General features: G+C 47.3%; 1 protein-coding gene across 2 annotated transcripts in view; it reads right to left on the bottom strand.

Annotated features, from left to right (window-relative positions):
* LOC137306004 (protein jagged-1b) overlaps positions 1-22,953 on the bottom strand; it is a 50,847-nt gene that overhangs the window by 15,017 nt on the left and 12,877 nt on the right. For both annotated transcript variants that reach the window (XR_010958800.1, XM_067975013.1), the window contains exons 3-5: positions 18,789-18,849; positions 15,427-15,681; positions 6,685-6,745 (exon numbers count right to left, since the gene is read on the bottom strand). Coding sequence is in view for 1 of the 2 variants with exons in the window: in XM_067975013.1 (XP_067831114.1) it covers positions 6,685-6,745; positions 15,427-15,681; positions 18,789-18,849 (377 nt within the window). In the remaining variant the exon portion in view is untranslated. The remainder of the gene's footprint in view (positions 1-6,684; positions 6,746-15,426; positions 15,682-18,788; positions 18,850-22,953) is intronic.

Raw genomic sequence — 22,953 nt, 5'->3', positions numbered from 1 at the left:
AGGAAAGAGGAACTACATGTAAGAAGCAGAGTGCAAACTCCACTCAACAGGATAGCCCACAGGCCAAAAATAAGCGTAATTAAAGAAAACAACTTCTTATAAATTGTCTCGCTGAAGCAGTCGGATATTGTACTAACTGGAGCGGGGACTGGGTGGGTCGGACGCTGACCTTTCACCTCAGGAATCTGGCTTCAAATCCCACACTGATCACTGGGATGTAAGGGTTCCATGTGAAATGAGTTTGGGGGCAGTGCCAACTCAGTTTCAGGGACCATAGGGCGGTTCCTGTCACTCTTAGTGCCTGAAGGGTTGATGTGGCCGTGTGCGTGTCTCTGAACTTTCCTCACACATTTCCCACTGTGTTAGGATCAAGCCTTTCAATCTTTTACTCAAATTCATTCCTTCCCTCAGGACCACAACACTGTGGAAGTCCTCACCCCACCCACATCTTCCCTTCCTCCGATAAACACACACTTTTAAAAACCCAAACTTGGCACCTTACTTACTGAATTACCTCATCTTCACTAACTCGGCAATGTGAGTGGTCTCCTACATTGTGGTTCTTGGCCCTTCCATATAAATCCACCAAACCAACTCCCTCCCAACTTTACAGCAAAACACTGATCAGTAGCGGGTGTGAGTGAGAGGGGCAAGAGTGCCAATGGAATCAGCTCACTGTGCACTCCTTCATTTGTAGTTCTTAGTACCCAGTGTTGCCTGAAACATGGGAGCAGGGCTTCTGCCTGACCTCCCAGAAAACAGAAAGAGAGAGAGAGAGAGACACACACAGACAGACAGATGAGAGAGAGAGACAGACAGACGAGAGAGACAGACAGACAGATGAGACAGACAGACAGACAGACAGAGGGACACAGACACATACAGAGGGACACAGACACATACAGAGAGATACAGACACATACAGAGAGAGAGAGAGAGAGAGAGACACACATACAGAGAGAGAGACAGACAGAGAGAGAGAGAGAGAGACAGACAGACACATATACAGAGAGAGACACAGAGAGACAGACAGACACGGATACAGAGAGAGAGACAGACAGAGAGAGACAGACAGACAAACATACAGAGACAGAGAGACACAGCGAGAGAGAGAGACAGAGACAGACAGAGAGAGCGCAAGAGAGACAGATGCAGAGAGAAAGAAACACTTTAATAAAAGATCGATTTTCTTTGTGTAACTGGTTGGCAAGCTGGTTCTATTGTGGCTCTCAGACAATCAGACATGGGCAGTCCCAGGCTCTAACCCTGGCCTGTGCCAGGCAGCAGTGGGAGGCAATAGAATTGCCTGCAGTGCTCCTGGGTGGGGTGTGGTGGGGTGACTAAATTCAAGGATGGATGAATTAGGAATGGTTTTCTTCATCGGTAATTATCTTGTGAACTTTAACCCAATCTGAGAATTGCTCCAGAGCTGCTCAATGCTGGGAATCCAGCACAGATTGGGGCACACATGGGTATTCTCAGAATTGACAGCACTGAAGCAGCCAATCAGTTTCCACGTCAGCACGGAAACTGGCATGATTTTAAAATATGGAGAAAAGGCCGGTAAATGGAGCTGAGGTACAGATCAGCTGTGGTCTAATGGAATGGTGGAATAGGCTCGAGGGGCTGATTGACCTCTCCCTGTTCCTACACAAATCACTAAAAGTAACGACGCAGGTTAATAAGGCCATAAAAAGCAGCAAACAAAACACTGGGGTTAATTTCTAGAGGGATAGAATTGAAAAGCTGAGAAGTTATGTTAAACTTGTACCGAACCTTGGTTAGACCACACTTGGGAGTGCTGTGCACTGTTCTGGTCTCCATATTACAAAAAGGATATAGAGGCAGTGGAGAAGTGAAATAAAGATTCAAAAGGATGATACCAGAACTGAGAGGATAAACTTATCAAGATAGATTGAACAGGCTGGGGCTCTTTTCTCTAGAAAAGAGGGAGCTGAGGGGTGACCTGATAGAAATCTTTAACATCGTGAAAGGGTTGGATAGGGTAGACGTACATGTTTCCACTTGTGGGGGAGTCCAAAACTAGGGGGCCATAAATATAAGATAGTCACCAATAAATCCAATAGGGAATTCAGGAGAAACTTCTTTACCCAGAGAGTGGTGAGAATATAGAACTCGCTCCCACAAGGAGTTGTTGAGGTGAAAAGCAGAGATGCATTTAAGAGGAAGCTAGATAAACACATGAAGGAGAAAGGAATAGAAGGTTATGCTGATAGGGTTAGATGAAGTAGGGTGGGAGGAGGCTCGTGTGGAGCATAAATGCCGGCATAGTCCAGTTGGGCCGAATGGCCTGGTTCTGTGCTGTAAATTCTGTCATTCGTATGTGTGGAGTTCAGGGGCGATCAGGATGGCCTCAGCTCTGATGCCTTCCACGATTGAATATCCTCCTGACACGTGAATAATGACCACTTGTGCAATTCCCGGAACTGTCCCCTGGCATGAGTCAGTGCCTTTAGGAGGAAAGGGGAAAATTTACAGGGTGCGAACAGTGTCTGGTGAACAATTCGGGGAGACGGAGGAACCAGAAAAACTGGGAATTATTTTAATCGTCCTGACATAAAGTGAGCTACACAAGGGCACGTCTCACTGCAATCCCGGCATTGGACTGTGCACTGACAAATACAAGAAGATCTGTCGGTCGGTTTGCAAGAAATAGATTGAAAAGAAAAGAAAAATTTAAAAACTGGTTGAATACAGAATAAAATAACGAAGGATAAACAGGCGTCCAGGGGCCTGTGAAATGTGTGGCGGATGTGACTCACATTGCAATACGACTGGGCTGCAGTATCTCTAACTAGGGCTGTCCAAACAATGCAGGGGGCTGGAGGAACTGAAACCAGTGAATTATTGAGGGTCTTATCCCACCAGGGGCGACCACTACAACAGAGAGGAAATCTCTGGCAATTCAGTTCCAAACCCATTTCCTCTCAGAGTGGATGGAGACTTGGCTTCGGTCCAGAAACAACACCATTGCTGGCATCATTGTCCCCATCGTCTCCAGTTTCACACTCTAACCTATGGCTTGGCTCCATTATGCTTCCCTTTCTCCCCTCCGAACAGCAATTCCTGTCCAGACCACAGATCTCGCTGATAGGAAGAAATGAAAAAAAAAATGAAAACATTCCACAGGTCCCCAGGAGAGAGAAAAAGAGAAAGAGAAAGGAGAGCGGGGGAAAGGAGACTGGGGGAAAGGAGAGCGGGGGAAAGGAGAGCGGGGGAAAGGAGACTGGGGGAAAGGAGAGCGGGGGAAAGGAGAGCGGGGGAAAGGAGAGCGGGGGAAAGGCGAGCGGGGGAAAGGAGAGTGGGGGAAAGGAGAGCGGGGGAAAGGCGAGCGGGGGAAAGGAGAGCGGGGGAAAGGAGAGCGGGGGAAAGGAGAGCGGGGGAAAGGGAAAGGCATCCAGAGCTCCACCGTCAGTGCCCTAACCCGTACTAAATCGTGTTCACCGTCACCTCTGTACTCGTTGGCTTCCTGTCACTCAGCTCATCAATTTCAAGTTCCGAGTCTTCCCTTAGAAATCCCTTCATGGTTTCACTTCCCCCGACCTCTGCAACTTCCAAACCTACCTCTGCACTCACATGCTTCCTGTGCTTGCCCCTGCCCTGTACCGCCATTGGTGGCACAGTATTCAGCTACCACTCTCCCACACTCTGGAATTCTCTCCCTAAAACCCTCTCTGTGCCATAGCTCTTACTTTAAATATGTAAATCCATGATCATGCCTTTAACCACCGCCCCCAACCCTTCTTCCAACTCCTGAAGGTGCTGGGTCACACCTAATAGTGGAAGGGAAATAGAGGGTGAAATCTGTAGGCAGGTCTATGAAATGTGTAAAAGGCATAGAATAATAATCATGAGAAATTTCAACTACCCCCAAATAAACTGGCAAGAGCTAGGGAAATGGAGTTTTTAAAACAGTATGTATATGACCCCTTTCTTACCCAGTACGTAAGAAGCTCAACAAGAGAGGAATCACTGCTAGATTTAGTAATGGGAAATAAACCAGAGCAGATAAGAGAATTGATCGTAGGGGAACATCTAGGCAATGGCGATCACAACATAATAAGGTTTAGATAATGATCGAAAAAGACACAAGAAAGAAAGTAATAGATTGGAAAAAAAATAATTTTGAGGGAATGAGAATGGAACTAGAAATGATAAACTGGAAAAAATATTGACAAAGAGATGGAACACCAGTGGGAAATATTTAGAAAGGTGATCAATATAGTTCAGGAGAAATATATTGCGCTAAAAAACAAATGCAAACTAGCCAATAATCAAACACCGTGGATGAATAAAGAGATAAGGGCAAAGTTGAAACTAAAGAAAAAGGCATACTCTAAGTACATAGACAATAAAGGAGAGGATGACAAAAGGGAATACAAAGAGGTTAGGAAAGAAGTCAAAAACACAATTAGGAAGGCAAAGAGGAACTAAAAAATTAAATTATCAAGGAATATCAAAAGAAACATTAAAGTATTCTACAGACACAAATATCAAAAAGGAAAATCAGGATAGAGATAGGGCCACTTGGGGATGTGCAAGATAAACTCACAGGTAATGACAGCGAAGTGGCAGAAATATTGAATAATTACTTTGCCTCAGTATTTACCAGGGAGACTTATAGGATAGAGGTCAAAAAAAGATATCAAGACATTTAAGATAGAAAGTTGAGATGGGAGGGGGGGGGGAGGAGAAGACAATGGATAAATTAGTCAAACTTAGACAGGATTAAACCCTGGTCCGGATGGATTGCATCCGTGCATATTAAAAGAAGCAAGGGAAAAGATAGCAGAGGCACTATTACATATGTATAAAAATTCATTAGAAAAGGGAATAGTGCCAGAGGACTGGTGGACAGATAACATTATTCCTATATTCAAAAAGGGAAATAGAACAAATCCAGGGAACTTTAAATCAGTTGGCCTAATGTTGGTGGTAGGAAAGATAATGGAATCTTTACTCAAAGGTGTAATAGAAAAACATCTGGAAACCAAAACTATAATAAAGAATAGTCAGCACAGATTTCAAAAGGGATAGTCGTGCTTGACCAACCTTATTGAATTCTTTGAAGAAGTAAAAGAAAGAGTGGATAAGGGTCGTGTAATATACTTGGATTTTCAAATGGCCTTCGATAAAGTACCGCATTGTAGACTCATGACTAAGATCGGAGCACGTGGAGTCAGGGGACAAGTAATATAGTGGATAGCAAGCTGGCTACAAAACAGAAAACAGAGGTTAGGGGTTAAGGTTAGTTACTCAGGCTGGCCAAAGGTGGGAAGTGTTGTTCCACAGGGATCGGTGCTGGGACCACTGTTGTTCACCATTTACATAAATAATTTGGACTCGGGAATCAGAAGTACAATTTCAAAATTTGCGGAAGATTTGGGGGGTATATGTTAATTGTATCCATGTGATTTATATCAATTAGTGTTAAATGTATTCAGATGGTGCGCGTCAATTGGGGGCTCTCTCGTATCCATTTATATGAGAGCTTATCTAGGGTGTGGAGTGGGTAATGTGGATCTCTGAGAATAAAGGCTTGGAAGCAACTGAAGACCAGGCTCTAGTATTCTATCCTTCACCACCTGGCTATCCAATTTATTACAGTATAGTTAATACTGAGGAAGACTGTGACAAAATACAAAACAACATTAATAAACGTGTAGAATGGGCGTGTAATTGGCAAATGAATTTCAACATAGCTAAGTGTAAGTGTGAAATGGTGGATTTTGGTAGGAGGAATAAGAAGGCCACATACTCCTTGGAAAATAAGAGTCTAAATGGGGTAGAGGAGCAAAGGATTTAGGGGTACAGATTCACAAATCATTAAAAGTAGCAACGCAGGTTAACAAGTCCATAAAAAAGCAAACCGAGTACTGGCTTTCATTTCTAGAGGGATGTAATTGAAGAGCATAGAAGTCATGTTAAACTTGTATCGAACCTTGGTTAGACCCCACTTGGAGTACTGTGCACAGTTCTGGTCTCCATATTACAAAAAGGATATAGAGGCACTGGAGAAGGTGCAAAGAAGATTTCCAAGAATGATACCAGAATTGAGAGATTATAACTATCAGGATAGACTAAACAAGCTGGGGCTCTCCTCTAGAAAAGAGAAGACTGAGGGTTTACTGGATAGAGGTCTTTAAAATTATGAAGGGTTTTGATAGGGTAAACGTAGAGAAAATGTTTTCACTTGGAGTCCAAAACTAGGGGCCATAAATATACGATCGTCACTAATAAATCCAATAAGGAATTCAGGAGAAGCCTCTTTACTCAGAGAATGGTTAGAATGTGGAATGTGCTACCATAAGGAGTAGTTGAGGCGAATAGCATAGATGCATTTAAGGAGAAGCTAGATAAGTACACAAGGGAGAAAGGTATAGCAGCGTATCCTGATAGGATGAGATGAAGTAGGGTGGGAGGAGACTTGTGTGGAGCATAAAGGCCGGCATAGACCAATTGGGCCGAATGGCCTGTTTCTGTGCTATAAATATGATGTAATTTAAAGGTGTAGGTGAAGAATGAATACTCAGGTTGAGGCACTGGAAGCCAGCACAGCTCAGCACCTTCAGCAGAGCAAACCAGAGACCTGTTTGTGACTCTTAGCTTTGTCAAGGGAGGGAATAGTGGCAAAAAAGATCAAAATTGGAAAAACCTCCTTACTTGCATTGTCCGGGTACCTCACAGTAGCCACGCCTCCCATGGCAGCCCTGTTTACACACGGCTAGAAAAAAGGAATCAAGGTTAGTGATCAATAGCAATAGCCATAGAGTACCGGCTCGCTGAGAGTGTATTCGCAGGCTTACTCTAATCCAGCGTTCTACACACCGCACATCAGCACCAGCTAGAACTTGTTTTTTAAGGGTCACTATCCCAACTACCTTGCTGCTCAAGAGCTACTCAGGAATACTGCACAGAGTCTGTGCTCAGTGATCTCCTCATTTCAATCCTGCTGCTAACTGGAGGCTGAACACTCCCTCACAGGAAGGAGGAAAAATACAACAGGCCCAATATTTCTATGAAGTATTTCTAATTTAATGGGTCCTCTCACCCCGGGTAGGAGTTTGGATAATCAGGCTTCTAATACCATTCCTTTGCTTTCCTGGAGCCTGGGCCCCGTGGTGGCACTCTCTCCTCTGAGTTAGAAGGTTGTGGGTGCAAGTACATAATCCAGGCGGTACGGAGTGGGTGCTGCATTGTCGGAGGTGCCGTCTTTTGGATGAAATGTTAAACCGAGGCCCTCTCAGGGGGATGCGAAAAATTTCATGGTACTATTCCAAGAGGAGGAGGAGAGTTCTCTTGGTGTCCGGGCCAATATTCCTCCCTCATCCAAACACCCAAAAAAAGACCTTGCTGTGTGCAAATTGGCTGCTGCATTTGCCTACAAAAACAGTGACTACGCATCAAAAGTAATTCATTGGCAACGAAGCACTTTAGGTCGTCCTGAGGATGTGAAGGGGCTGCATGAATGCATGCGACAGGAGGCTCAGAGCCATATGGAGCAGTGAGCCTGCCACCGACCACAAACCAAAGGGAGGCCGGCCATCAATCCCCCCTAGACTGCATTATTATTCCTGCTTAAAAAGATTACATAAAGTTCTCATACCCTGAGAAACTGCAGTCACACGGCTAAGGAAACCTACAGCTTGTCCCAACTACACCAGTGTCCAATTAAAATGTGTTTACTTTCTTTTCTAAAACACGACAACAAAAAAAAAATCCAGATAAGGTTGCTGGATATTAGTAGAGCTGCAGGCTCTCGTACCCAAGACAACGAACAATAAATCAGCACTCATCTCTGCTCATCACTGCTCGTCTGAGACAAGCAGCCGAGGGTTGGTATTGATTTCGGCCGACTTCTCCTAGCCTGAGCTATCAATGGACAAATCTCCAGCATGAGATGAGTTGTGTGCAAGAGGCATTGACTTGTGCCAAAGAGCAGAGACAGCATTGCTGTATTAAAGGTGGCAAACGGGTCGACACTAAAAATCTTAACCAGTTTTCAATAAGGTGCCACATAAAATGTTACTGCACAAGGTAAGAGCTCATGGTGTTGGGGGTAATATATTGGTTAGCCAAACCCGTATCCATGCTAACAGATAACAGAGAGTTGGGATAAAGGGGTCATTTTCAGGATGGCAATCTGTAACTAGTGGGGTGCCGCAGGGATCAGTGCTGCGGCCTCAACTATTTACAATCTATATCAATGACTTGGATGAAGGAAGCGAGTGTACTGTGGCCAAATTTGCTGATCTTACAAATATAGGTGGAAAAGTAAGTTTTGAGGAGGACACAAAGTGTCTGCAAAGGGATATTGACAGGTTAAGCAAGTGAGCAAAAATTTGGCAGATGAAGTATAATGTGGGAAAATGTGAAGTCATCCACTTTGGTAGGAAGAATAAAAAAGCAAAATATTATATAAATGGAGAAAGACAACAGAATGCTGCGGTACAGAGGGATTTGGGCGGCCTCCTACATGAAACACAAAAAGTTAGCACACAGGTGCAGCAGGTAATTGGGAAGGGAAATGGTATATTGGCCTTTATTTCAAGGGGGATGGAGTGTAAAAGCAGGGAAGTCTTGCTACAACTGTACAGGGTGCTAGTGAGACCACACCTGGAGTAATGTGTACAGTTTTGGTCCCCTTATTTAAGAAGGATATACTTGCATTGGAGGCAGCTCAGAGAAGGTTCACTAGGTTGATTCCGGGTATGGAAGGGTTTTCTTATGAGGAAAGATTGAGCAGGTTGGGCCTATACTCACTGGAGCTTAGAAGAATGAGAGGAGATCTTATTGAAACATACAAGATTCTGAGGGGGTTTGACAGGGTAAATGCTGAGAGGATGTTTCCCCTCATGGGGGAATCTAAAACTAGGGGACATAGTCTCAGAATAAGGGGTCGCCCATTTAAGATGGAGATGAGGAGAAACAACTTCTCTCAGAGGGCTGTGAACCTTCAGAATTCTTTGCCCCAAAGAGTGTTGGAGGCTGAGTCATTGAATATATTCAAGGCTGAGTTAGACAAATTTTTGATCAGCAAGGGAGTCAAAGGATATGGGGAACAGGCAGGAAAGTGGAGTTGAGGTAAAAATCAGATCAGCCATGATCTCATTGAATGGCAGAGCAGGCTCGAAGGGCCAAATGGCCTACTCCTGCTCCTATCTCTTATGTTCTTATATGTTCTAATGTTCCCTTTTGGTTTGACACTAGTTGATCTCCTGATCAGCACAGACAGCGGAAACCAACTGTAATCTTCAGGTGAAGTGGGGGTAGAGGGAGATAATTGGATCAGAGCATGCAGACCGAATTCAGTCTCCATTTTAAAGTCATATTTTCATTCCTTATTTTATACAACACTTTCATTTTATATTATTATACATAATCTATGCTGACAGTCTGAGCGCAGTACTGAGGGAGCGCTGCACTGTCGGAGGTGCCGTCTTTCAGGTGAGACGTTAAACCGAGGCCCCGTCTGCCCTCTCAGGTGGACGTAAATGATCTCATGGCCGCTATTTAAAGAAGAGCAGCGGAGCTCTCCTTGGTGTCCTGGCCAATATTTATCCCGCAACTAATGTCACTAAAAAAAAAACAAATTGTCTGGTCGTTTATCTCATTGCTGTTTGTGGGATCTTGCTGTGCGTAAATTGGCTGCTGCGTCTCACCACATTACAACAATAACTCCACTTCAAAAGTGCTTGATTGGCTGTAAAGTGCTCTGGGATGTCCTGAGGTCATGAAAGGTGCGACATAAATCATGCATAAATAAAAATCAAGTTCTTTCTTGAAAGGGGGTGACTGAAAGGGAGGGCTTGGAGAAGTTTACAAACTATGAAATGGAATATATTAGGTTAATCTGCGGCCCTATTTCATGTTCTATCAGTGTAATAGAACAGGGGACGTGATCAGAAACTGGTGACAGGTCAACTGTCAAGAGAACATTCCTCGCAGAAAGAGTGATTGACACTTGGAGGTCGGGTAGAGGAGGCAAAACACAAACTTATTTAAGAGTCAGATACAGTGATGGAGGAATAGGAACCTAGAAAATAGGAGCAGGAGTAGGCCATTCAGCCCTTCGAGCCTGCTCCGCCATTCAGTATAATCATGGCTGATCCTCTATCTCAATACCATATTCCCGCTCTCTCCCCATACCCCTTGATGCCTTTTGTGTCTAGAAATCTATCTAGCTCCTTCTTAAATATATTTAGTGACTTGGCCTCCACAGCCTTCTGTGGCAGAGAATTCCAGAGGTTCACCAACCTCTGAGTGAAGAAATTTCTCCTCATCTCAGTCCTAAATGTCCTACCCCGTATCCTGAGACTGTTCTAGACCCCCCCCAGCCAGGGGAAACATCCTCCCTGCATCCAGTCTGCCTGGCCCTGTCAGAATTTTAAACGTTTCGATGAGATATGTAGGTCTTGTACTTTGGCTGATTGAATGGCTTGCCTCATCTGTAATTATCTTGTGATCTGGAAGTATGATACTTACCTGGCAGGGGAAGAGACCTTGATCAAGGAGGTTCTCCCTGGACGAGCAAGTAGAATCAGCTATAACCAATTTGAGCTATGCTGACATCGAGGTGGAGCCTAATGCTGGCCGGAGACCGGTCTAACACCTTTTTCCAGTAGGGTGAAAACTAATTTTTTTGCAGTGGACATGGTGACCAGAGCTTCCTGGGCACGGAGTGCGAAACACCATCAGGCTGACCGCAAGGACGGGCGAAGGACCCTCGCCGTGGCAACGAAACATCTTTGTGAAGAAGGTTCTCCTCGAAGCTGGTGGATTCAAGGCCGCGGACATCTTCTGCCTGCAGGGCTTCCCGAGGAGCGGATACTTTGATGTGACGTTCAGGGATAGCGCCGGATGCCTAAAGATGCTCCAGGCCTTCAAGGAGAAGGGGAAGGAAGCGCCGTTGTCGCGACGCATCGCGGAGCCGCTCTTCACGCTGTCGCGAGGAGAAGGAACGGACGCTGACGGTCCACACATTCAACCCGCACGTGCCAGTCACGGATGTGCTGATGTTCCTCAAGAGATATGTGGATGGAGCGGTTCGGAGCATCGACATCGTGGATGTTCAGGATCTGGACCAGCAAGAGTAGCACCAAGGCGACGCTGAGGGTGGATGGTGAGGGAAACATTGCTCACCTCCAGTCAAGCTTCACCATTGGGACGAGTCGTGGGGACGTGGTGTACCAGGGGCAGCCCAGAGCGCGTCAATCCTGTGGCAAACCCAGGCATGAGGCGGCCTCCTGCACGGCGGTGATCGGCAGGAACTGCAGGAAGGAGGGCCACCAGACACTGGACTGACAGGAGGCCAAGTGCTGCAAGCTGCGGGTAGAGGCTGGTCACCTGTACAAGACCTGCCCAAACCGCAGACTCGGCTACGCACAGGCAGCAAGAGGCGAGGCGACGCAGGAGAAGAGAGCAGTAGTCGTGGCTGCCCCAAAGGAGGCCAGGCCCCTTCCCCTCGCCCCCGTGAAAGAGCCAGCGACCAGGAGGAGGACAAAGAGCAGGAAGGGAGAGTCGAGAAAACCAGCCAAACCCCAACCCCCAACTCCGAGACTTCCCTTGAGTCGACGGAAAGTGACCCGGGGGTGGAAGGCGGAAGGGCCACACAGAGAAAGAAAAAGAGGAAGTCCTGTAGGATCAGAGGATCGAGCGTCAAAAGGTGGGAGCAGCAGCATGAGGAGCTTAGAGTCCCCAACGGACAACAGCGACCACTCCCCGACTGACGGACAGGGAAAAGGGGGGGGTCCCCACCTTCATCAAAGGAAGTGGCAAAACAAGACAGTGACCAGTAACACAGACAGCATGCTTCAGCACTAGGAACTTGGGAGCAGCAACAACCAGCTCCGGGAAACCGGGAGCAGCGACTTGGAGAGCGAGGCCCCCCATCTCCGGGACACCGGGAGCAGCACAACGGTCATGGACAGCGAACCAGCAGCGAAGGCCGAGAAGCAGGACCTGGTCGTGGATCTCACGGACACATCACCCCACGAGACCCCGCCGAAGCCCCCCGAGTGCGGACCCTCCCCCAGTGGAGGAGAGGCCTCGTTCCTCAGCCCAAGGACCGTCCAGCAGTTCGGGCACACCACACAAGTGAAGAATCTGGACCAAGGGATGGAAATGGAGGGTAACGTAGAACCCGGATTGATGTAATAGCAAGATCTTAATGTTTGTCCTTTTTGGTTTTTAAAATGGCTGTAAAAATTCCATCAATAAACGTGTGTGGTGTTAAAGCAACTGAGCGATGTGCTGCGACCCTGAGCTACCTGTCAGGGGTCATGGGGAACATGCTGTTCTTGCAGGAGTGCGGGATCCCACACCTCAACAACTACCGGCATTTGGGCAGTCGATCTGGTCGGGAGGCAACGATAGTCGTTCCTCAGGCCTGGGGATTCTGCTGCGAGGAGGCCAATTCGCCATCTGAGATTAAGGAGGTGGTGGGGGGGCCGCCTGCTCATAGGAGATGTTCTGTATAAGAATGCCCCGCTCCGATTGATCAATGTGTATGCCCCGACCCTCAGGAGTCAGTGGCTGGAGGTCTTCCAGCATTTCCCAAAGCTGCTGGCAACCTCCAGGTCCGGTCGTTCTCACTGGAGACTTCAACTGCATCATCGATATGGCGGGACGATCCAGCAGGGGCGGCAGAATACCGGACACCACGCCCAAACTCCTAATGGAAGCGGTGAAAGACACATAGCTTTGCGACGTCTTCAGCAACCCTGCAGACGGAGCGCCGCAGAGATAACACCTGGCCCAAGCCAGACGGGTCTGTCCGGTCCAGGATAGACATCCTAATTGTGTCCCCAACGCTCAAGGTCTGATCCACCGAAGTCCAGCCGGTGTTCTTCTCTGACCACTGCCTCCTACTGGCCGACTGTCAATCGCAGGAGGACCAGAGGGCGGGTAGGTGGATATAGAAGCTGAACACGAGACTGTCGACCCCGGAGAACATCGAGGATCTAAAGAGGGATTACAAAGTTTGGAGGTCCGTAAAACCCCTTTTTGACTCCACTGTGCACTGGTGGGAAGCAATCAAGGCCAACATCAAGAGGTTCTTCATCCTCAGAGGTGTTCAGATGGCGGGAGAGAGAAAGAGGGAATTGTCGCAGCTCCAGAAAAGCATGCAGGATCTGCAGTTGATGGGGGTCGATGTCGGGGAGGAACTCAAAAGAGGTGCAGGGCAAGCAAGCCTCGCTCTTCGCCTCTGAGGCCTCAAAGATCATCTTTCGGTCCAGAGTCTGCTCCATGGAGCAGGACGAGAAGTGCTTGGTCGGCTTGATGATGTCTTCGCCGACCGACATACTAAGGATCAGCAAGTGCTTTTATGCCGAGCTGTTTGATGCGAAGCCTACAGACAGCATGGCCTCCCGCTCCTTCCTGTCCCCTATCACGGAGGTCTTAGAGGGCAGCGAGCGAGAGAGCATGGATCGGCCGCTGACTTTGGACAAGCTGACAAAGGCCATCCAGTCCTTCGAGAAGAATAGAACTCCCGGAAACGATGGCTTACCGGTCAAGTTGTACTCAGCTCTGTGGGACTGGATAGGCCCAGACCTACTGGAAGTGTATAGGGGGTATGCTTCTGGCAGGCAGCATGTCAAAGTCCATGAGGAAAGGCATCATCACCCTCATCCACAAGTGGAAGGGGGAAGAGGGAAGAAATCATAAATTGGCAACCCATTTCCTTGCTAAGTGTTGACTACAAGATTCTGTCTAAGGTCATCGCCAAAAGGCTCAAGTCTGCTCTGGAGCTGGTGATCCACCGTGATCAGACCACCTGTACTATACCCGGCAGGAAGATAGAATGGAATCATAGAAACGTACAGCTCATAAAAGAGGCCATTCGGACCATCAAGCTCATGCCGGCTCTTTGTAAGAGCAATCAGTTAGTCCCACTCCCCTGCTCTCTCCCCGTAGCCCTGCAAATTTTTTCCCTTCAAGTATTTATCCAATTCTTTTGAAAGCCACGATTGAATCTACTTCCACCGCCCTTTCAAGCAGCGCATTTCAGATCATAACTACTCGCTACATAAAAATGTTTTTCCTCATGTCGCCTTTGATTCTTTTGCCAATCATCTTAAATCTGGGTCTTCTGGTTCTCGACCCTTCCGCCAATGGGAACAGTTTCTCTGTATTTACTTTATCTAAATCTTTCATGATTCTGAACACGTCTACCAAATTTCCTCTCAACCTTCTTTGCTCTAAGGAGAACAACCTCAGCTTCTCCAGTCTATCCATCTAAGTGAGGTCCCTCATCCCTGGAGCCATTCTAGCAAATCTTTTCTGCACCCCCTCCAAGGCCTTTACGTCCTTCCTAAAGTGCGGTGTCCAGAATTGTACAGGATACTCCGGTTGTGGCCAAGCCAGTGTTTTATAAAGGTTCAACATAACCTTGCTTCTGAACTCTATGCCTCTATTTATAAAACCCAGGATCCCGTGTGCTTTTTTAACTGCTTTCTCAACTTGTCCTGCCACCTTCAAAGATTTGTGCACATATACCCCTAGGTCTCTGTTCCTGCACCCCCTTTAGAATTGTACCATTTAGTTTATATTGCCTCTCCTCGTTCTTCCTTCTCTGCATTAAATTTTATCTGTCATGTGCCCGCCCATTCCACCAGTCGGACTATGCCCTCTTGAAGTCTATCACTATCCTCCTCACTGTTTACTACACTTCCAATTTTTGTGTCATCTGCACATTTTGAAATTGTGCCCTGTACACCCAAGTCCAAGTCACCAATATATATCAAGAAAAGCCGTGGTTCTAGTACCGATCCCTGGGGAACACCACAGTATACTTTCCTCCAGCCCGAAAAACAACCGTTCACCATTCCTTTCTGTTTCCCGTCACTTAGCCAATTCTGTCTCCATGCTGCAACTGCCCCTTTTATTCCATGGGCTTTTGCTGACAAGCCTATTATGTGGCACTTTGTTAAACGCCTTTTGAAAGTCCATATACACAACATCAACTGCGCTGCCCTCATCGACCCTCAGAGCTGATAGACCTGCTGTCAGTGGTCCTCAGTAACCGGGCACACTCCAAAACCTGCTGCACTAAGATTATGCCAGAGTGAGTCTGGTACAAAAGCTGTCAAATCTGACCCTGGGTTTGATACCAGTGTGAACACACCGAATACCACAGGGAATCTTGATGTACAAAATAATTACACAAACAAAAAGAACTTCCATTTATATAGTGCTTTTCTCATCCCCAGGACGTCCTGAAGCACTTCACAATATATAAAATGCAAAACATTTCTGGTGATAATGTCACTGCCGTGAGTCTCCCGGGTTACGGTGATGGACAGCAAACGGCCTGTTTCAATTGCTACCCATTGATTTTAGACGCCCCCGAGCCAGCCCAATTTTGGGTTGTGCTAAAGATGGTCACCAAACCTGGTCTCCTACCTTGTGTGCACTCCGGTCCTATCCATCCTTCCACGCAGACCTTGTTTGCGAACGGATCACAGGTGTAGTGGCCAAAGAAGTCATGGCGTGGTCGGCACAGCTTGTTGCAGCTCACGCCGTAGTAGTTCTCGTCGCACCGCACGCGGATGATGTAGTCTATCTGGGCAGTGCGGCCGTGGTGCCGCCGGTGTTGCCACTGATCCCCGGGGTTCAGCATCCCCGAGTGAGTGACCCTCTCGATCAGCTGCTGGCTGCCTGCGAGGCACAGAGTGGGTAAAATAAGCCCTGGAGCTACACAGACCCCGATAAGATGGGGGAAGAGAGAGATGTTAACTTTGGAACAATCAAATACTCCCGGGTCAGGTCCAGAACGGGTCAGATGACAAGATCCTGGGATCCAGTATGTGAGTAATTTGAGTCATGACATGTGGTGAGTGTAACGTGCTCGGGAGGAACAGGTGACTTTGGACCTATGGTTCCCAAAGCTCTCCACCACTGGGGGTTTCCCTCGCCTCATGTCTGGGTCTGTTGTAGACTAATTGATAGAGATTGATCACTATGATTAGTCAACAACTCCATTATCATTGTATCACGCGACTACCAGGATGGTAGAAGGCGAACTAGATTGGCCATTGGTCTCATATCGTCTAGCAATTCCTATGTAGCTAGATGCAGAATAAAGCTCCCTCGACTTTAACTCAACAACATGCCTCAGCCTCAAAAGCACCTCCTACTGCACCAGTGAGATATTTTTCATTTCCCACAACAGCCGTCATATGGCTTAAGATTGCTAACTTGGTGAAATCAAGTGCTTTGCCCATGCCACCAAGAAACTGGGTTGCAATTACTCCAAGCATTTTGTTTCAGACCCTTGCAGCCAGCACAGGAGAGCAGACAGCAACCAGCACAAGAGAGCAGACAGCAGCCAGCACAGGAGAGCAGACAGCAGCCAGCACAGGAGAGCAGACAGCAGCCAGCACAGGAGAGCAGACAGCAGCCAGCACAGGAGAGCAGACAGCAGCCAGCACAGGAGAGCAGACAGCAACCAGCACAAGAGAGCAGACAGCAACCAGCACAAGAGAGCAGATAGCAGCCAGCACAGGAGAGCAGACAGCAGCCAGCACGAGAGCAGACAGGAGACAGACTTTCTACATAGGAACATAGGAACAGGAGTAGGCCATTCAGCCCCTCGTGCCTGCTCCGCCATTTGATAAGATCATGGCTGATCTGTGATCTAACTCCATATACCTGCCTTTGGCCCATATCCCTTAATACCTTTGGTTGCCAAAAAGCTATCTATCTCACATTTAAATTTAGCAATTGAGCTAGTATCAATTGCCGTTTGCGGAAGAGAGTTCCAAACTTCTACAGCCCTTTGTGTGTAGAAATGTTTTCTAATCTCGCTCCTGAAAGGTCTGGCTCTAATTTTTAGACTGTGCCCCCTACTCCTAGAATCCCCAACCAGCGGAAATAGTTTCTCTCTATCCACCCTATCTGTTCCCCTTAATATCTTATAAACTTCGATCAGATCACCCCTTAACCTTCGAAACTCTAGAGAATACAACCCCAATTTGTGTAATCTCTCCTCGTAACTTAACCCTTGAAGTCCTGGTATCACTCTAGTAAACCTACGCTGCACTCCCTGCAAGGCCAATATGTCCTTCCGAAGGTGCGGTGCCCAGAACAGCTCTCAGTACTCCAGGTGCGGTCTGACCAGGGTTTTGTCTGGGTCAGATTTGAATGCAAATTCAAGAGATGAAAAAATACTGTCTAACAAAGTGCTCCTAAATGGAAAAGTAAACCCTTGTATTAGTGTTAGCTGCAATTCTGATCTCAGACTGTAATCTTCAAAGGATGAGCTGGGGTCAGGTGTGGCCCACACCCCAAGGGTGGATAAATTTGATTCTTTAACGCAGCAAGGTTACCTCATCATCGGTATAATGGGACTCCTCAGGCCTTTTGAGAAAAAAGGCTCAATTCAATAATTTCCTCAAGAACAGAAGCGGCTGCTGCTGTGGTGGAGGGAGAGGAAGTGAGGATAGAAACCAAGGGATAGGCTCCCAGAGACCTGAGTGAAGTAAGGTCAGGGGAGGAGAGGACAAGGGTAGATTTACAATCCCAGGGGGAGTGCTGAGATCCCGGTTTGGGAAGGAGCTTAGAAACCCGGAGGAGGGAGATCTCGAGACCCAGGTGAAGCAAAGGGGGATTTGGAAAACTGCAAAAGGAGCAAGTGGGGGCTTAAATTGATAATAGAGTGGATAAAAAGACAGGAGGAAGCTTAGCAACCTAGGGACAACACTGATAAGAAAGGGAGTCAGAGACCCAGGGAAAGGAAACCTGAAGACACAAGAGATCCTGAGGGTTACTGGGGAAAAAGCAAATATAAAAACCCAGATTCCCACATGAGAGAGGCAGAGGGAAGATCTAGAGACTAGGGCAGGACAGATTAGATGGGACTGAGCCCAGACACCCAGTGATTATCCACTGGGGTTACACCAGATGGTCACAATGTCTGGTCACAATGCCATTCAGTGCTTTCAGTCAGTGGATTTAATTAAATGGCAGGGGTCATATTTAAATCGTAATCTTAGTGATGTTCCTATCAGAGTTCGTGAGGCCTTTTTACTCCACTCAGAATGTCTGATGTCACCACAAAGCTGCAGCAAATCCTCTGACCTGAGACTAGACATACGATGGATTTACTGCTCAGTGAGTGACGGGGACAAAACCTCACCACTAAAACCTTCAGCAAGGACGGGAGGTCGAGAAGGAGGAAGGGTGGGGGCGGGGGTGGCTGAGGAGGGGACTGTAAACATAAGTCTGTAACCTAATGGACAATTCCTCTCTTTCTTTCTCTCCACTCCCCCCCCCCCCCCACCCCGCCTTGCCTTTATCAATGTGACTCTGGTCAGTACTTCTCAACTTTCATTTCTTATTCTTCCTAAACTTCAAGATGTCCTTCTCCCTCCAACTCTCAATTCATTGCACCATCTCCTACTCCAACTCACTCTTTCTCAGGAAGTCAAATCCGTGTAATTCCTTACCTCCCTCCTTCCTATAATCTAGAGGCTTTAAAACCAAAACTTGGCATTGCATAATTGCTTGATTTACCTCATCTCTCCTACTTTTTTTTCAATCTTGGTGGCATCCTGTTCGCTAGGCCTTGGACTTTGATTGGCCTCCTGGAGCCCAAAGTTCTGAGTTGAAACCAAGACTGGCTCCATGGCTGCAGACTTCTTGCCTTAGCTTTGGGTCAAGTCCATGATAATTCCATTCAGATAAATGGGAACACAGTAAGGCGGCTTAAGAGCCTCCTTCACTTCCTTCAAACGCTGCTCCAGAGAACAGTGCAATGTCCTTACCTGCAACATGGGCTGTATCATTGTCATAGTCCCAAGCTTCCAGTATCAGGGAGTAGGATCTCTGGAAATTAAAAGGAGAATGGAATCAAAGAGATGGTCACAATCACAAAGAGAATCACCAGACAGGCCAGGAAAGTCCCAGCTTTGTTCCCCAGTCTATGGCGAGATGGCTGATCTCAGGCTGGCAGCAGTGGGTCTATCATGATTACCCTCAGCACCCATGAGAGGGGGGGGTGGGAAAGGGGAAGAGGGGAAACAAACAGGGGTTTTTAATCCTGTTTATAATCCAGTGACCACTGCCAGAAAGCCCAGGTGTGTGGAAATCAGGCCTGGGCAGGATGGGACTTGGCTTTGGTTCCTCTCGTGGTTAAATAATCTGTTCACACTTATTGTCCCGGCTTAGAATAGCCTCTAGGGTGAAGCACCAGAATGCTGGTGGGGCCCACAGAATCCGCCCCCCCACAAAAGCCGGTGTCTTCACAGGGGAGAACTAGGTGCAAGGGGGAGAAACCGGGTCAATAGGCCATTTGGTCCATCTCAGTCCATCCAACCAGAGAAAGGTGCAGCTCCCTCATAAAAGCATCAGTTGCCTCTCAAATAATAGAACCAGAAGTTTACACCACAGAAGGCAGCCATTTGGCCCATGTCTGTTCCAGCTCTTGGCTAGAGCCCAATAGGCCACACCATGTGTTAACCACTTTGTGTAGAACTTTTGGAAATTAGGCTAAAACATTACAAGGGAGGTGGGTGAGGGCGCAATCAAATGAAGTAATGTAGTGACAGAGTTAATGTTCCAAAACAGAAAAGAGTAGGAGAAAGCATAGTAAATAACAAATTGGATAAGGGGTTGTTTTTGGCCTTCCCTTCTCCAGGCAACTTGGTTCCATACTTTTTAAAAAACACATTCATAAAACCTGGCTGGTTGACGACTTTGGAAAATTTCAGCTCATAAAACAAGTCAAGTTTTCTTACTTATTTCATCTCCTAGCAATAAGTTCAAAACAGGAACTACAGCGAGAGATCTCATTCAAAAGGTTAGCGTTTGAGCCACAGCATCACCTGACGCCAAAATTACGCGGGTCAGGCAGATTCACTTCACGTTACATTTTCCACCTGGGCCTGATCTTGTACTAAATTCTTCGGTATGGGGTTTTAAGCACAGACCTTGGCCTAAAAGTGTTGTTGAACACCATCACCTCCAAGTTCCCTTCAAGCCACACACCATCCTGACTTGGACCTATATCACCCCTGTTCCTTCATCATCCGTAGCAGCATCATGGAAATCCCTACCCAACATAGTCATGGGAAGATCATCACTACAAGGGCCACAGGGGGTGCAAGTAGAAGGCCCACCAACAGCTTCTCAGGGCAACAGCCGTGGCTCAGTGATACCATGGTCACCTCTGAGTGAGAAGGTTGTGAGTTCAGGTCTCACTCCAGAGACTTCAGCCCATAATCTAGGCTGACCCTTCGATGCAGTACTGACCTGTCGGAGGTGGTGTCTTTCGGATGAGACGTTAAACCGAGGCCATGTCTGCCCTATCGGGTGGATGCAAAAGATTCCACGGCACTATTCGAAAAAGAGCAGGGGGGTTCTCCCCGGTGTCCTGGCCAATATTTATCCCTCAACCAACACCTAAAACAGATTATCTGGTCATTATCTCATTGCTGTTTGTGGGAGCTTGCTGTGCGCAAATTGGCCATGTTTCTTACATTCTAACAGTGATGACACTTCAAAAAAAGTACTTAATTGGCTGTAAAACGCTTTGGGACATCCTGAGGTCATAAAGAACGATATAAATGCAAGTTATTTCTTTCTAACTATCGTTAGACAATAAACGTGACCGTGCCAATGTCGGCCATATTCCGAGAACAAGTTAAAAAATACAGAAACAATGCCGGTTGGAAAATATATCCAGAACATCTTTGAGAATTCCGAATGCCAAGAATCACAAGTTTGTTCCAACTCAATTTCATTCCCTTCTCTCCTGAAGGTGCTCGACCTTTTCTGGAGTCAGGTCACCTAGTGCCTCACCTAATGGTCAATCTTCATCTGGGAACCATCGTTGGGAATCGCAGCCGAGTCTGGTCTTCTACTCACCCAATATCGGCACAAATGCACTTTCTAGTAGGGGGTCACTGGATAATCAATCAGGAACTCTAGCTGGCTCTTCACCCCCCTCAGTAACCAAGGAATTTGTAGAAAATTGTACAGCTCCTGCTGGTGCTCTTTACCACCGCATCCCCCCAAATCATGTCTAGTGTGAGAAATGGAAAATACCAGTCTTAGGCAATTAAGGATATTCTTCTTTAATGAAGTGGGTATGGGAGGGGGTGGGGGGTGTGAAAGAGAGGAGTGAGGCTCATCGTTGAGGCAGAGAGGGAGCATTACTCTGTATCTAACCCGTGCTGTACCTGCCCTGGGAGTGTTTGATGGGACAGTGTAGAGGGAGCTTTACTCTGTTTCTAACCCGTGCTGTACCTGCCCTGGGAGTGTTTGATGGGACAGTGTAGAGGGAGCTTTACTCTGTTTCTAACCCGTGCTGTACCTGCCCTGGGAGTGTTTGATGGGACAGTGTAGAGGGAGCTTTACTCTGTATCTAACCTGTGCTGTACCTGCCCTGGGAGTGTTTGATGGGACAGTGTAGAGGGAGCTTTACTCTGTATCTAACCCGTGCTGTACCTGCCCTGGGAGTGTTTGATGGGACAGTGTAGAGGGAGCTTTACTCTGTATCTAACCCGTGCTGTGGGAGGGGAGGTGTGGACACAAGGGCTGCATTCTATGAATGGATGTTATTCATACAATGTGAAGAAATCAGTGCGTGTGTTAGACTGAGAGCGTTCCCAGGGATTTTTCTGCTCCGGTGTCCTTTCGCCACACTCCACAGTGACGTTCAGTCACCAGCTTCTCTCGCGTCCTGATTCATGGAATCAAAAACACATGAGGAAAGGACCAATCCTGCCCCTGAATTCACAGCGAAATACACTGACCGTTCTGGTACTAGACAAGATGGGCCGAGTGGCCTCCTTCTGTGCTGTATCATTCTACAAACAGGAGGGTCCCAGGGAGTGAGGGGGGGGGGGGGGAACAAAACTGGCCACCTGTATGGGGAGAAAGAAAAAGAGAGGAAACTTGGAAATATCAGTTTAAATAGATGTGTATTTATCCACATTCCTTCATTTTAAGAGTGTCCTGAAATGCTTTTAATTTATTCAGCATATCTGCTGAGTGAGCCGATCTCAACTGGGGTGGGGGCTTTAACCTGGAAATGGGGGGCGAGGGGGGGGGGGGGGTGAGAGCTTTAACCGGGGTGGCTGTGGGGGAGCCTTAATTGGCATCAACATCCCAGGGTTCGGGAGGGGAAATTCAGCTCCAGTTCTTGCTCCTGGTCGCCCTCCAGAGGCCCACCCGTGCAATTGACCATTGGGAAAGGACAAGGCCAGGCTGAAGAATGGCAGGTGCCAGGAGAGGTTGGCAGGCCCCCCCCGTGGAACCCATACGGCAGGAGTCAACACCCGTATCTCGCCCAGTAAGTTGCCCATTTGAACAGACAGCCAAGGTGTGCGAGCAAAGGCCTCCATTGACGTTGGAGGACGCTCAGCCCTGCGCAATGGTGCACCTTCGAGGGTGAGCCCATCGAGGGAGAGGGGATGAAACCCACCACCTGAACAAGGTGAGGGAGGGGGCTTAAAACATTGAAGGAATTTTAACCAGGCAAAAGAACCAAGGGGAGATGAGGAGAATGTTTTTTTATATATAAATGCAGCGAGTTGTTATGATCTGGAATGCGCTGCCTGAAAGGGCGGTGGAAGCAGATTCAATAGTAACTTTCAAAAGGGAATTGGATAAATACTTGAAGGGGAGAAAATTTGCAGGGCTACGGGGAAAGGGACTAATTGGACAGCTCTTTCAAAGTGCTGGCACAGACACGATGGGCCGAATGGCCTCCTCCTGTGCTGTATCGTATCTATGAATGTAGATAAATATACATTTTTTTAAACTGATATTTGCAAAAGTGTCCTGAAATGTTGTTATTTTATTCAGTTGCTGATGTGTCGACTGGCCCCACTGTTCCAGCAGGTCACAACATCGTCAACACAAATCAACACTGGTGAGCAGCCTGTTCAGCCAGCTGATGACTATATTAATCCCTGGATTAGAGTA

Source organism: Heptranchias perlo, chromosome 41, assembly GCF_035084215.1.
Source record: "Heptranchias perlo isolate sHepPer1 chromosome 41, sHepPer1.hap1, whole genome shotgun sequence".
In the NCBI taxonomy this organism is placed as follows: domain Eukaryota; kingdom Metazoa; phylum Chordata; class Chondrichthyes; order Hexanchiformes; family Hexanchidae; genus Heptranchias; species Heptranchias perlo.
This window is presented reverse-complemented; position numbering and strand designations above follow the sequence as displayed.